We start from the raw sequence: 14,630 nt of genomic DNA, 5'->3' as shown, positions 1-14,630 counted from the left end.
CCTTGTCCTGACTGTGTGGAGAAAAAGATTTTTTATGCCCCACCTAGGGGCATTATGTTTTTCGGTCTGTGCGTCCCGCTTCAGGTTAAAGTGTTTGGTCAAGGTAGTTTTTGATGAAGTTGAAGTCCAATCAACTTGAAACTTAGAACATATGTTCCCTATGATATGATCTTTCTAATTTTAATGCCAAATTATAGTTTTGACCACAATTTCACGGTCCACTGAACATATAAAATGATAGTGCGTGTGGGGCATCTTTGTACTATGGACACGTTCTTGTTTATTTTTAATGAGGTACTCATTTGTGTCTGTCGATACAAACCTCCAATTCAGCCTAGTAAAACAATTAGTTGACTTAAAAGGAGAAAATAACAAATATCAAAATCAAAATAGACGGGGATCTAAATTAAAACAGAAAGAATTTTCTGATTTTGTAAAGATAAATGGAAACACTATTTTTTCTCGCCTGCGACCTTGCGAGACATAGATATTACTATTCGGCGGCGGCGGCATAAACTATTTGTATAAAGCTTTATATTTCAGAAGGTAGAAGACCTTGATGTTTCATATCTTGTATGCAGATACCTTATGTTACAAAGTTTCCGTCAAACATATATCCATTGTCCTTGACCTCATTTTCATGGTTCAGTGACTGCTTGAAAAAAAATTTGAGTTTAATTGTCATGTGAATTTCTCACTAACTTATATGGGTTCCATGCAACATCTACATGTCCGTCTGACAGAGTTCACCTGACCTCGACCTCATTTCATGGATCAGTGATCAAGGTTAAAGTTACATGATTAGGTTCGTTTCTCAAATACTATAAGCAGTAGGTCAACTATATTTGGTGTATGGAATCATTGTAATGGGTACATGTCAGCCTAGCAGGTTTCATCTGACCTTGGCCTCATTTTCATGGTTAATTGGTCAATGTTAAGTTTTTGTGTTTTGGTCTGTTTTTCAAGTACTATAAGCAATAGGTCAACTATATTTGGTGTATTGAATGATTGTAAGGTGTACATGTCTGTCTGGCAGGTATCATTGGACCTTGACCTCAGTTTCATGGTTCATTGGTCAGTGTTAAAATTTTGTGTTTTGGTCTGTTTTTGAAGTACTATAAGCAATAGGTCAACTATATTTTGTGTATGGAATGATTGCAAGATGTTCATGTCAGTCTGGCAGGTATCATCCGACCTTGACCTCATTTTTGGTCTGTTTTTCAATTAGCATGCGCAATAGATCAACTATATTTGGTGAAATTGTAAGGTGTATATGTTTGTCTTACACGATTTATCTGACCTTATCCTCGTTGTCATAGATCTTTAAAAATTTCAAGTTTCTGTAATGCTTTTAGTAAAACCTTTATCTTTAAGACTTTTAACATAAAATCAATGGTCAGTAAAGCAGACGAGACATTTCAGTGTGTGCACTCTAGTTCATTTAATAACTGACAATTTGAAAAACTTCATATTGATTGATTAGTTTCCAGAGAAGTGGCTAACACACATATGATTTTGATTTTTAAAGTTATTAATCATGTAAATGGTAAATTATCCTCCCTTTATTCTCATATATAAACAGGAAGTGCAATGAAAGCATCATACAGTCTTGATTATATCATTTATATGGGAAAGATAATGGAATTCATTTGATAAGGCCTCCTTTTTCCATGAACATTACTTTTATCAGGCAGCAAATGCAGAATATTTAGGATTTCTTTAACATTTTTCTTTGTATAAGATACATTTCACTTTCATTTCTGGTGTTATAGCCATTGCTTCTTGTGCTTTCATGAAGTTGCATTTGAAAAACCAACTATACTGACTACAACTCTCACCAGTTTAAATGAATGAATTAATACACTAACTTGAAAAGTGCTGTGCCCATTAGTATTTTGAAAGGCAAAAATCCTGTTTCTTAAGAACAATAAAATACGACTTGTATTTGTCTTTTAGGGAACCAGAGAACCATTCTTGTTCAAAGCAGATTTGATAACCAGAGCCCACAGTGTTAGTGCGCCATTCCTACAGTGTACCAAATATTTTCATACAGTGTCCATAGGAGAACTCATTAGTAAGTTTTAATTTATTGTCAGTTGTTAATGTGTAAAGTTGGAAAAGAAGCAAACATTTGTATATTTCTTGAAATAGAATAGTAACAGCTGTTACTGTGGATTCAATAATCCGTGGGATACTAATTTTTGTGGATTACATGGTCCATAAATTTAAATGTTTAAGAAAATACAGATTTTCTATTGGCTTTTGTAAACCACAAAATCAAATATCCACAAAAATATATTTTTTCCTTATTCCACAAAAATTGGTACCCACGAAAATAAATGAATCCTCGGTATATAGATTTTAAGATTTTAATTCTCTGCCTTTGATGGTAGGGGGCATTTTGTTTTACATGAGATAAGTATAGATATGGAAATGTACAGAGCTGTACCAAATCAAACATGTCAGAAAGAACCAAATTTTTTTTTTGTCATCTCAATTTCCAACCAAATTTTTAAAAAATATATTTTTTGTCATTGTAGATGTACTACCAGACAACAGGGATACAGAGTTTGATGTACAGATGCAGCAGAGTATAAGTGCTCTACAGGAGATTAGTACAAACATGGCCAAGGATGTAGCTATACTGTATTGTCCAGATGATTTGCCTACTAGTGAGAATAAAGGAACGATTGTTGATCCAAGACAGATTCATAAAGATTTAGTGAAGGAAAAGATCAGCTGGTAAATTGCCCTAAATATTTTTTGCCAATTAAAAATAAAATGCAAAATATACTTCCTATGTGAATATATTTTAAAGGAGTTGTGCTCCATATTATTTCTTAAAAATGAATGAGTCAAGTGTTTGTATAATTTGGTCATTTTACTGAATTTTTTGTTATTTCATAGCTGCATAATCCTTGAAAAGGAAACATTTTTAACAAAAAACTTCAATGATTTATTTTAGTGCAAATTTGAGTAAATTGAAATATATTTAATTTTAGGGCCGATTTGACCCTAAATTCTACCTTATCATTGAGAAACCATGTATACATGGTTCTAGTTGTAAAATGAACTTCACAGTAAAAAAACAGAATGATCTTTCACCTTGTTTTATGTAAGAAAAATATGCATTACCTGCAGACATAGATTAATTAGGAATTTTTTTTTTTATAAAAATACTGACATAAATGATGTTAAGATATAACTAGACATTTAATTTTAGCAAAATGTTCTACTAATAGACAGCATGTTATTATGATTTTATAAATATCTTCTATCAGCAAATTGGCCTTGTTCAAATTTTAGTTACCCCATCTTATTTTACATTATTATCTTTTATTTAACAGTTGGATTCCAGATGATATAGATAAAATACCTGAATTGGAAATGACCATGGAAATTAAGAATTCTAAAGTAAGTTTTAACTCACTTATTTATTGATCAGTGGGAGATGATTACCGGTGTATCTGTTTTAGTATCTGATGCATTCTGGGTAATATTTTCAAAAGCATCGACCACACAACAAAAAAGGAAATTACCAATAGTCCTTCAGATTCTGGAATGGCGGTTAAGTGTCTGAAAATTTCACTAACCTAAAATTTATGCTGTTAAGGGAGGCATGTCTAAAAAAAAACAATCAAATATGTAAACTATTATTTCAAAAGTATATTGAAAATCGCAAGAAATGAACTAAAATATTTTTTTTTTAAATTTAATCTCTGAAAAGTCTGAATTTAGAGATTTGCTTCGAGAACAGTATATGAAAAACCATAAGTATTTGAATGAAAGGTTTCTTTTTACAATGTATATTTTAGGTACTAGTTGTCTGTATGACTGACAAGTTTGTAAAACACCCCAAATGTCATCAGATGTTCCTGTATGCAACAGAACAATTGCAGAAACCATTCGCAGTAGCAGTTATGGATGAATCGTTAGGCTGGCAACAGACAGACATTGGCTTCAAGATTGGCAATCCAGTAACAGATATTTTCTAATACTTTTCTAAATCCTTTTTGGAAGAACAGTTATTAATTAAAAATAGACAAAGTAACCAGTAATAGATACAAGTAACAAATCACAACAAAACACTTAACTGATCATTATACGTTATTGACATGAAATAATACATAGGAGTATTTAAACATAGATCATTTTAGATCATACCACATCTTTTTATTGTTATATTTATAGCTAAGAAGGTTTTGCATGCCTATTGTTTTAGGTCCTTATGAATATATTGCTCCGCATGCATGTTTACTTCTTTGGTTTTTAACAAATTTTAAAACTATTGAGTGTCCTGATAAAAGAAAATTCAGAAAATGCTTTTATTACAGCATTTTGTTTCACTGTGACTTCATGTACCAAAAAAATAAAACAGTAAAAGGTAGAATTTTATACTCAAATTAAGACATTTTTTACTCTACTTGAAAATTGAACAAGTTATTGATTCCCTTAACTCTGACTTTTGCGGACAAAATTAAAGTTTTTGCACAATGGTTAGCTTTCATATAATTCATATCTTAGTTTAATGTACTTTATAAGATGACTGTGATGTTAGACTCCTCATATCTGCATTACTGAAATTATTTTATAATATGGGTTTGTTGGTTTGCTACTTTTAGTTAATGGCAATGATAAAGAATGTAGAAAGATATCCAAAGAAAATCCTTGACTTGATAGAAATAGTAAAGAGTTACAAAGATGATGCTGAGAAGGTAATATACTAGTCCATTTTTATGCCCCACCTAAGGTAGTTGTACGTCTGTTTGTCTGTCCATTTGTGTGTCCCATATCAGGTAAAGTTAGGGTGAAGGTAGTTGTACGTCTGTTTGTCTGTCCAATCGTGTGTCCCATATCAGGTAAAGTAAGGGTGAAGGTAGTTGTACATCTGTTTGTCTGTCCATTCGTGTGTCCCATATCAGGTAAAGTTAGGGTTAAGGTAGTTGTACGTCTGTTTGTCTGTCCATTCGTGTGTCCCATATCAGTTAAAGTTAGGGTTAAGGTAATTTGCCATGAAGTTGTGGTCACATCAACTTGAAACTGAGTGCACATGTTCATTATGTTGAGAACTTATTAAAATATTTGCCAAACTTAGGGTTTTAGCAAGACATTGCAGTTGACAGAACATGGGAATGTGATGGTGTGAATGGGACATGGTGTTCTAAGGGCACACATTGTTGTTTCTATTTATCAAAAAATTCACTTTTTAACATTTTTCCTGGATTGTGACGTCACTGAATGAGATTTGTACTTAGCGTGAGCAGCATGAGTTTTGCCACTATTGGACCAGAATTGTTTTGTTTTGTTTACTTTGTTTATCTTTTAGTTGTCTTTTATTTTTTGCCATGACTTTGTCAGTTACCCTCCCCTTACGAGTTTAATGTCCCCTTGGTATCTTCTGCTGGTATTTTTTAAGTTTGTAATGTTTTCTTGTTGCAACATTTTGTTAAAAAGTAATATTTGTATTGACGGAAAAAAGGAACTGATCTACAGGAGCAAAATCCCATAAAATACTAGAAATTATATAATACTTGTCCAGTTTTGTCAGAAATTTATAATGTTTTAAAAGTATTATTTAACATGAAAGGTTATCATAAGTTAGATGAGGGTGGAAAAGGGTTATTTTCGTGCAACGTGTTTTGCCATTTTTTTTTCACATGCAGCCGTGAAAAAGGTTCGTTATTCACTGTGTTTCGTGAAATCGGTAAAAAGATCAACGTGCAAGAATTTTTTAATTGTTCGTTCATCGTGAAATGGCAATTTTATTTCGCGTTCTTCCGTGCAGATACCCCCTTTACACCCCTCTTAGAACAAAAGTTGGTCTTTACATCCTCATATTTAGGAAGTCAGGAATATGACAGTTGTTTTCCATTTGTTCCATTGATTGATAAAGTGCAAAGATCTCTAAAGTTTGATTTTGCCAGTTTTTATGGACGTCACCCTTTTGAATTTACATTGGAGTTTGGTATTTTTGTTAATACTGTTTTACATCCTATAAATTTCTTTCCAGGCTGTAAATAATCATCCTTCAGTATTTATCAGTTATTGTTGGAGTAATTCTAAGGAAGCCTGCAGTGTAACCACCACAGCTACAAAAACATCTCTAGGGTATGGAGATCCTAGAGTTCTAAAAAGGCATCTTGAGAAAAATGGATGCAAGTGCTGGCTTGATATTGAACAGATGGGAAAAGTAAGTAGGCTGAAATAGGTTTACACTAAAACATTTTATTTATATGGAAAAAGGTTAATACTCTGGACTAATTTTTAGCTCACCTGGCCGATAGGCCAAGTGAGTTTTTCTTATCACATGGTGTCTGTCGTCATCTTTAACTTTTACAAAAATCTTCTCCTCTGAAACTACTCAGCAAAATTTAACCAAACTTGGCCACAATCAATATTGGGGTGTCGAGTTTTAAAAATGTGCACGATGACCCTGCCTGCCAACCAAGATGGCCGACATGTCTAAAAATAGAACATAGGGGTCAAATGCAAGTTTTGCGTATTATTTTGAAAACCGCTATAAAAAGAGAAAATCTGACTGGGGAAAATATGTTCAGAATGTTAAGCTCTACCTATTGTTCATTAAAGTCAATTCTGTCAGACGACATCTTGTAGGAGTTATTGCCCTTAGATGATGAATTTTACCATTTTTAAAAATTTTTGCCTATTATCTCGAAAATCATAATAGATATATAGAAACTTATAGCAAAAATTATCAGCAAGACAAGAGCTACAAATAAGTCAACATGCCAAAATCTTCAGTCGACTCCTTATGAGAGTGATTGCCTTATAATGACGATTTTTACATTTTTTTTTGAGTTCCTGCCTAATATCTTAAAAACTATATTAGATAGATAGGAACTTTAAATAGCAAAACTAATCAGCAAGACAAGATCTACAAATAAGTCAACATGACTGAAATGATTAGTCAAATCCTTATTGAAGTTATTGCCCTTTAATGACGATTTTTCCCATTTTTGCCTAGTATCTTGAAAACTGTATATAGATAGAAACTTTAAATAGCACAAATGATCAGCAAGACAAGATCAACAAATAAGCCATAATGGACGAAATCTTCAGTCGACTCATTATTGGAGATATTACCCTTTAATGATAATTTTGAAGGTTTTTGCCTATTATCTTGAAAACTATAATAGATAAATAGAAACTTTAAACAGGAAAAATTATCAGCAGGATAAGATCTACATATTTGCCGACATGACTGAAATTGTCAGTGAACTCTTAATAGAGTTATTCCCCTTTAATGATGAATTTTACTAAAAAGTGGCCATAGTTGAAGATGCAGGTGAGCGACACAGGCTCTTTAGAGCCTCTAGTTTTTGTGGATACTAATTTTTTGAATTGAGAAATACTTGCATTTTGATGGACATTTGATTTCCTGGTTTTGCCAAAGTCTGCATACAAGCCTATAGAAAATTTTCAATTTGTTGAACATTTAAATTCGAGGTTCATATGTTCCCACGTCAAATCCACCAAAATTAGTAAACCACAAATGAATCCACAGTACACAGAAACATTCAGGGAATCAATTTGACTACTGTTTTTCATGTTGGCAGTTTATTGAAGGTCTTCCAAAATGAACTTAATAGCCCCATCCATCTGCAAGGTCAAGGAAGCTTCAACCATATTTCAAAAATATTTTTCTTGATTTTGAATATTTAAAATTTTTTACCAAAATGTCATAAAAGTCATTAGTCATTTAAGCATATTTTATTTTCTATTATGTATAACAGATAGGATCAGACACATGTTATGTTAGATTGCTTACTGTAAATTCATAAATAATTGCAATGTTTTTATTATTGCGAAAGTTGCAACAGGATAAGTTTTTTCAAAAATATAAACTTGAATTTTGGTAGCATTATTGTATGCAGCCTTGTCTGAAATTGCAATAACTAAGTTTGCATTTGTGTTGATTGTTCAACAATCACAGTAAATAATTTGGAACAATAAATGTATGCAAACATTTTTGAATTTACAGTATATTTCTTGCAATGAAATTGTGTTTTGGTAATTTCTCCGCTATTTTATCTATTATCTATTTTACTGCTAGTCTGAAATACAGTACCACAGAAGCATGAATAATTATTGTTATATAAATGTACTTGTGTATCAATTTTACCTTAGAGCTTGAAACTTACACATTACTTACCAACTGCTGACTAAAGGCTTTGATTCCACTCACAAAAAAAAAGAAACAGAAAAAAAAACATGCAAGGATGTTTGTCCTGTTTACTGTAAAAATATATTTTTATGATTGTTGCTTCATACTCAGAGGTATGTTTTGCTCATATTGGTGATAGAACTGTCTTGAACTTGTAGTGAGGTTAGATTAAATTTTTGCTCTTTTATGAAGGCCTCACTGAATGAGATGAAGAACAGCAATTAAAAGCATTGTTCCTTTGCCTTAGTTTTTTTCATGTACCTATAGTATTAGGAATTGATACACCACATCCTTACTTTTCCATTATTATCATATATCCGTTGGAGTTAATTGCCTGAAAAATGGCGGATTGGTAGATTTAAAAGGAATCTTTAACAGTATTGGAAAGTTTAAAAAGACCTATTTGTGGAATAAACAATTTGGTCATATTGCAAGCACCAACCTACTGATCTGGTATAAAGTTTTACCAGCTTTACATGGAGAAAGCATGATGGTCTTATAATAAGGCATCATGATAATCTCATAGGGTAACCAAACTATCAGTTTTTTATATCCTACATGCACATCCAAATGGATTGTCTCTACACTGATCCCACTACCAAATTTGAGAAGTCTATGTAGGTAATGTTCTTTGTATAAACTTCCCTTTAGCTGCACCAGATACAAATGCAGGTCTGAGAATCATGTACCTATATGTATACTTCAGATCCAAGACTATATTGTTTCTATTTATAGAATGGCCTGTATCAAGACATTACAGTAGGATTACAGAATGCCAAAGTGTTGGTTCTCTGTGTGTCAGATGAGGTAAGTAGGTTTAATATCATATTTGTGGAAAACCTCAGTGATAATTCAACCAATTAATACAAGCTAACCTAGAGATATCAAGAGGTCACAAGTCCTCAGTGATGCACAAGCATGTTTTTATTACAATTTGTAGTTCTATAATTTTCCTGATTTTTTAGCTCACCTGGCCCAAAGGGCTAAGTGAGCTTTTCTCTTCACTTGGCGTCTGTCCGTCGTCTCTCATCCCTCTTCAACGTCCGTTGTCGTCTGTTAACTTTTACAAAAATCTTCTCCTCTGAATTTTTGGACCAAATTTAACCAAACTTGGCCACAATCATCATTGGGGTATCTAGTTTAAAAAATATGTCCCATGACCCCGCCTGCCAACTAAGATGGCCAACATGGCTGAAAATAGAATATAGGGGTAAAATGAAAGTTTTGTCTATTATTTGGAAAACAATTATAAATATAGAAAATCTGACAGGGCAAAAATGTTCAGAATGTTGAGCTCTATGAATTGTTCATCGATGTCAAAACTGTCAGGCAACTTTTTATAGGAGTAATTGCCCTTAAATGACAAGTTTTACCATTTTTTATCGTTTTTGCCTATTATCTTGAAAATTATAATAGATGGAAAGAAACTTTAAGTTGCAAAAGTGATCAGTAAAAAAAGATCTAGGAATAAGTTTGCATAGTTCAAATCGTCAGGCGACTCCTTATTAGAGTTATTGCCCTTTGATGATGATTTTTATCATTTTTTTTTAGTTTTTGTGTTTTATCTTAAAAAGGTTTAATAGATAGATAGAAACTTAAATTATCAAAAATGATCAGCAAGACAAGATCTACATTTAAGACATTATGGAGGAAATTTTCATATGACTCCTTATTGGAGTACTTGCCCTTTAATGACAATTTTTACCTATTTTTTAGCTCACCGGGGCTCCAAGGGCCTCATGTGAGCTTATGCCATCACTTGTCGTCCGTCGTCTGTCGTCGTCGTCTGTCGTCGTAAACTATTTCAAAAATCTTCTCCTCTGAAACTACTGGGCCAAATACCTTCAAACTTCATCTAAATGTTCCTTAGGGTATCTACTGTATAAATGGTATCCGAAGTTTTGATCCATCAACAAACATGGCCGCCATGGCTAAAAATAGAACATAGGGGTCAATTGCAGTTTTTTGCTTATATCTCAAAAACTAAAGCTTTTAGAGCAAATCTAACATTGGGTAAAATTGTTCAATTGGTCAAGATCTATCAGCCCTGAAATTTTCAGACGAATCGAACAACTCATTGTTGTGTTGCTGCCACTAAATTGGTAGTTTTAAGGAAATTTTGCAGTTTTTTGTTATTATCTTGAATATTATTATAGAAAGATATCAACTGTAAACAGCAATAATGTTCAGCAAAGTAAGATCTACAAAAAAGTTGAATGACCAAAATTGTCAATTGACCCCTTAAGGAGTTATTGCCCTTTAAAAACAATTTTACACAATTTGTTTATCAAGTTTGCTGACATTTAAAAATCTTCTCCTCTGAAACTACTGGGCCAAATACCTTCAAACTTCATCTAAATGTTCCTTATGATATCTAGTTTATGAATTGTATCCGAAATTTTGATCCATCAACAAACATGGCTGCCATTGCTAAAAATAGAACATAGGGGTGAAATGCAGTTATTGGCTTATATCTCAGAAACTAAAGCATTTAGAGCAAATCTGACATGGAGTAAATATGTTCAAAAGGTCAAGATCTATCAGCCCTGAAATTTTCAGACACACCGAACAACCCATTGTTGGGTTGCTGCCACTAAATTGGTTGTTTTAAGGAAATTTTGCAGTTTTTTGTTATTATCTTGAATATTATTATAGATAGATATCAACTGTAAACAGCAATAATGTTCAGCAAAGTAAGATCTACAAAAAAGTTTAATGACCAAAATTGTCAATTGACCCCATAAGGAGTTATTGCCCTTTAAGGACAATTTTACACAAGTTGTTTTATGTTTTTTAACTTTAAAAATTTTCTCAAATGAATCTAGTATAAATTTTGTATTTCATTTCCTTGTACGTCAAGAAACATAGACACTATGGCTAAAATGGAACATATGGGTAAAAAGCAAAAATAATCATGAAAGATTTAATCAAAAAGAATAACAGGTGAGCGATTCAGGCTCTTGAGAGCCTCTTGTTTGCATTTTGTCTTATATGATAAAAATTATAATAGATAAATAGAAACTTTCACTGACAAAAATGATCAGCAAAGCAAGATCAGCAAACAAGTCAAATTTTGCCGATATAGTAAGTAGACTGTCAATCTCCATAGGAGTGACTGCCCTTAAATGAGGATGTTTTTTTACCCTCTTTTGAATTTTGAGCAAAAACTCAAGAAAATAGAGAGAAACTAAACAGACAAAATGACCAGCAATACAAGATCAACAAAAAAGAGATTTTTTTCATGAATTCTATTGTTATCTATAATGTTGGAGAGAGTCCATTGTTGAATATGCACATAGACCTAGGTGAGCAACACAGGCTCTTTAGAGCCTCTACTTTAATTTATTAGCCACAACAGAGATCATTCTAAGTAAATTGCTGCAATTGTATAAACTTTCCTAGTTATTTTAGATTCAAATCAGACACTGTCATGACTGTCTTTGGTGATATATCCCTATTGATATTATGTCTCTTCATTATGAACTCCTGCATATTTTGATTTCTCGAAATTCTTTGGCAATTTAACCTTTCTTGGACCCATTGTTTTAAAAAAATTAAACATGTGGTTTCCAATGATCTCAGTAGATGATTGGCTAAGTTAAAAGATCACAACCTATATCAGCTATCTGGATGAATCGAAATGTTCTAACAGGTTTTAGAGAAATTGACATATTTACATTTGTATGACGTAGAAATCAGGAATGTGGAAGGCACTCGAAGGGGATTTTCGTTCATCAATAATGAAAATTTATTTAATAATCATTAGAGAAACAGATTTATACATAGTTACTCGTAGATTATCGGACTTATCCAATCATGATAGTTAAATTATGGAAATTTAAAGACCTCGCCAAGGCTCAGACTTTAAAATTAGATAATATATCTATCTCGATTTGATAATTCCGATAATCTACTCGTACCAATGTAAGAATCTATATATATATATCTGTTTTAGTATTTTTGATGTCATAATTGAATAAATTATCTATACTGTTACTTAGAAAACCAGAGACTATGTTTACTAGAGACAAAAAAATCTTAAAGTTTTCTTACACTGGGGTCACAGATCTAACAATAAACTGAAAAGAGTTAAGAATAAGATGGCATACACATCACTAGTATGAAGAACAATGCTATTTTTATTTGTAGTACCTTCAGTCAGAAGCTTGTATGATGGAGGCTAGGTTTGGAGCCTATAATTTACAGATGCCAATGGTTGTATGCGTTGTAGGAACAGGGAAAGCCTGGAAATTGTCTGAGGTAATTAGTTATATTTCCCCTTAGTGAACTTCTTGTTGCATAACTTTAAAAAAAAAAAAAAAAAAAAGGTAATAGAATAGTAAAAGAGAATGAAAACACCGCATAATATTGAATGTATATATAAAAATTAAAGACATATGGTGTGATATCAATTGCTAAACAATCCACCAAAGATCAAAGGTCAAGGATGTTCACAACTACAGGTCACAGTACAGCCTTCAACAATGAGCAAGACCCATACCATATAGTAAGATATAAATGGCCACATTTAACAAAATGTGAAACCAATTGAAAGAGAAAACTAATGACCTGATTTAAGTAAATAACATAAAACAAAAAACAAAAATATGGCAGATGACCATTGGATTATACAAGTTCCATGTTTTGGACAGGCACATAAATAAATGGTTTGGGTTGAACCTATATATGAGTTTATGAAATTGACTGCAGTTAACTTGTACTCAAGGATTGTTCTGAATATGCAAGAAATATTTGCCACTGAACAGTGAGCAAACAATAATCGATCAATCTACTCAAGGAAGGCTGGAAGTCAGCCAGACCTATAGCTAGACATCATTACACAATTTTGACATGCTGTCAGCCAGACCTATAGCAAGACAGCATTACACAATTTTGAGGTGCTGTCAGCCAGACCTATAGCTAGACAGCGTTACACAATTTTGACGTGAAGTCAGCCAGACCTATAGCTAGACAGCATAACACAATTTTGACATGAAGTCAGCCAGACCTATAGCTAGACAGCATTACACAATTTTGACGTGCTGTCAGCCAGACCTATAGCTAGACATCATTACACAATTTTGACATGCTGTCAGCCAGACCTATAGCAAGATAGCATTACACAATTTTGAGGTGCTGCCAGCCAGACCTATAGCTAGACAGCATTACACAATTTTGACGTGAAGTCAGCCAGACCTATAGCTAGACAGCATAACACAATTTTGACGTGAAGTCAGCCAGACCTATAGCTAGACAGCATTACACAATTTTGACGTGCTGTCAGCCAGACCTATAGCTAGACATCATTACACAATTTTGACATGCTGTCAGCCAGACCTATAGCAAGACAGCATTACACAATTTTGAGGTGCTGTCGGCCAGACCTATAGCTAGACAGCATTACACAATTTTGACGTGAAGTCAGCCAGACCTATGGCTAGACATCACTACACAATTTTGAGGTGCTGTCAGCCAGACCTATAGCTAGACAGCATTACACAATTTGACTTGAAGTCAGCCAGACCTATAGCTAGACAGCATTACACAATTTTGACGTGCTGTCAGCCAGACCTATAGCTAGACAGCATTACACAATTTTGACATGCTGTCAGCCAGACCTATAGCAAGATAGCATTACACAATTTTGAGGTGCTGCCAGCCAGACCTATAGCTAGACAGCATTACACAATTTTGACGTGAAGTCAGCCAGACCTATAGCTAGACAGCATAACACAATTTTGACGTGAAGTCAGCCAGACCTATAGCTAGACAGCATTACACAATTTTGACGTGCTGTCAGCCAGACCTATAGCTAGACATCATTACACAATTTTGACATGCTGTCAGCCAGACCTATAGCAAGACAGCATTACACAATTTTGAGGTGCTGTCGGCCAGACCTATAGCTAGACAGCATTACACAATTTTGACGTGAAGTCAGCCAATTTTAACTTAGACTATCACAAATCTTCCATCAATACTAACTATTCAATGTTATTAAAAAGTACATTCTGAATTTTGATAAATGTTGTTGAAATAAATAGTTTTTGTTATTACAAGCAAGGGTTAAATATCTTGAGTAATATAATATACAAAGAAAACTTACAGGTCAGTTTGATGATAAGTAAACAGGGAGATATGGCCACTGTAGTAAAGATGCAGAAAAAAGAAAGTGGAGCTTTTGACCAAGTCCTAGAATGTGTGAAAAACTACCTACTGCGTCCAGAAACAGCAAAGCAAAGAAAAGTACGGGAAAAACTGGCAAAACTTCAGGCTAAACAGGATAAAATGAAACTAGAAGATATGGAAAATGAATTAAAACAACAAGGAGATAATAGGTTTTCTTTCCAGGTACAAATACAGTCAATTAATCAAATTGATGCAGTTTCTATTACACAATTTTTTTCTACAGAATATAAATAAGATAATGTGACACTCTGTTTAT

At 33.1% G+C, this 14,630-nt stretch overlaps 1 protein-coding gene across 1 annotated transcript in view; it reads left to right on the top strand.

Annotated features, from left to right (window-relative positions):
- LOC127716353 (uncharacterized) overlaps nucleotides 1-14,630 on the top strand; it is a 133,449-nt gene that overhangs the window by 102,761 nt on the left and 16,058 nt on the right. The window contains exons 52-60 of the mRNA XM_052222524.1: nucleotides 1,957-2,074; nucleotides 2,541-2,742; nucleotides 3,348-3,414; nucleotides 3,816-3,977; nucleotides 4,623-4,715; nucleotides 6,011-6,190; nucleotides 8,921-8,992; nucleotides 12,335-12,445; nucleotides 14,294-14,536. Coding sequence (XP_052078484.1) covers nucleotides 1,957-2,074; nucleotides 2,541-2,742; nucleotides 3,348-3,414; nucleotides 3,816-3,977; nucleotides 4,623-4,715; nucleotides 6,011-6,190; nucleotides 8,921-8,992; nucleotides 12,335-12,445; nucleotides 14,294-14,536 — 1,248 coding nt within the window. The remainder of the gene's footprint in view (nucleotides 1-1,956; nucleotides 2,075-2,540; nucleotides 2,743-3,347; nucleotides 3,415-3,815; nucleotides 3,978-4,622; nucleotides 4,716-6,010; nucleotides 6,191-8,920; nucleotides 8,993-12,334; nucleotides 12,446-14,293; nucleotides 14,537-14,630) is intronic.

The sequence above is a fragment of the Mytilus californianus genome, unplaced genomic scaffold (assembly GCF_021869535.1).
Source record: "Mytilus californianus isolate M0D057914Y unplaced genomic scaffold, xbMytCali1.0.p SCAF_9, whole genome shotgun sequence".
In the NCBI taxonomy this organism is placed as follows: Eukaryota; Metazoa; Mollusca; class Bivalvia; order Mytilida; family Mytilidae; genus Mytilus; species Mytilus californianus.
Note: the sequence above shows the minus strand (reverse complement) of the source record. Positions and strands in the feature narration are given on the sequence as shown.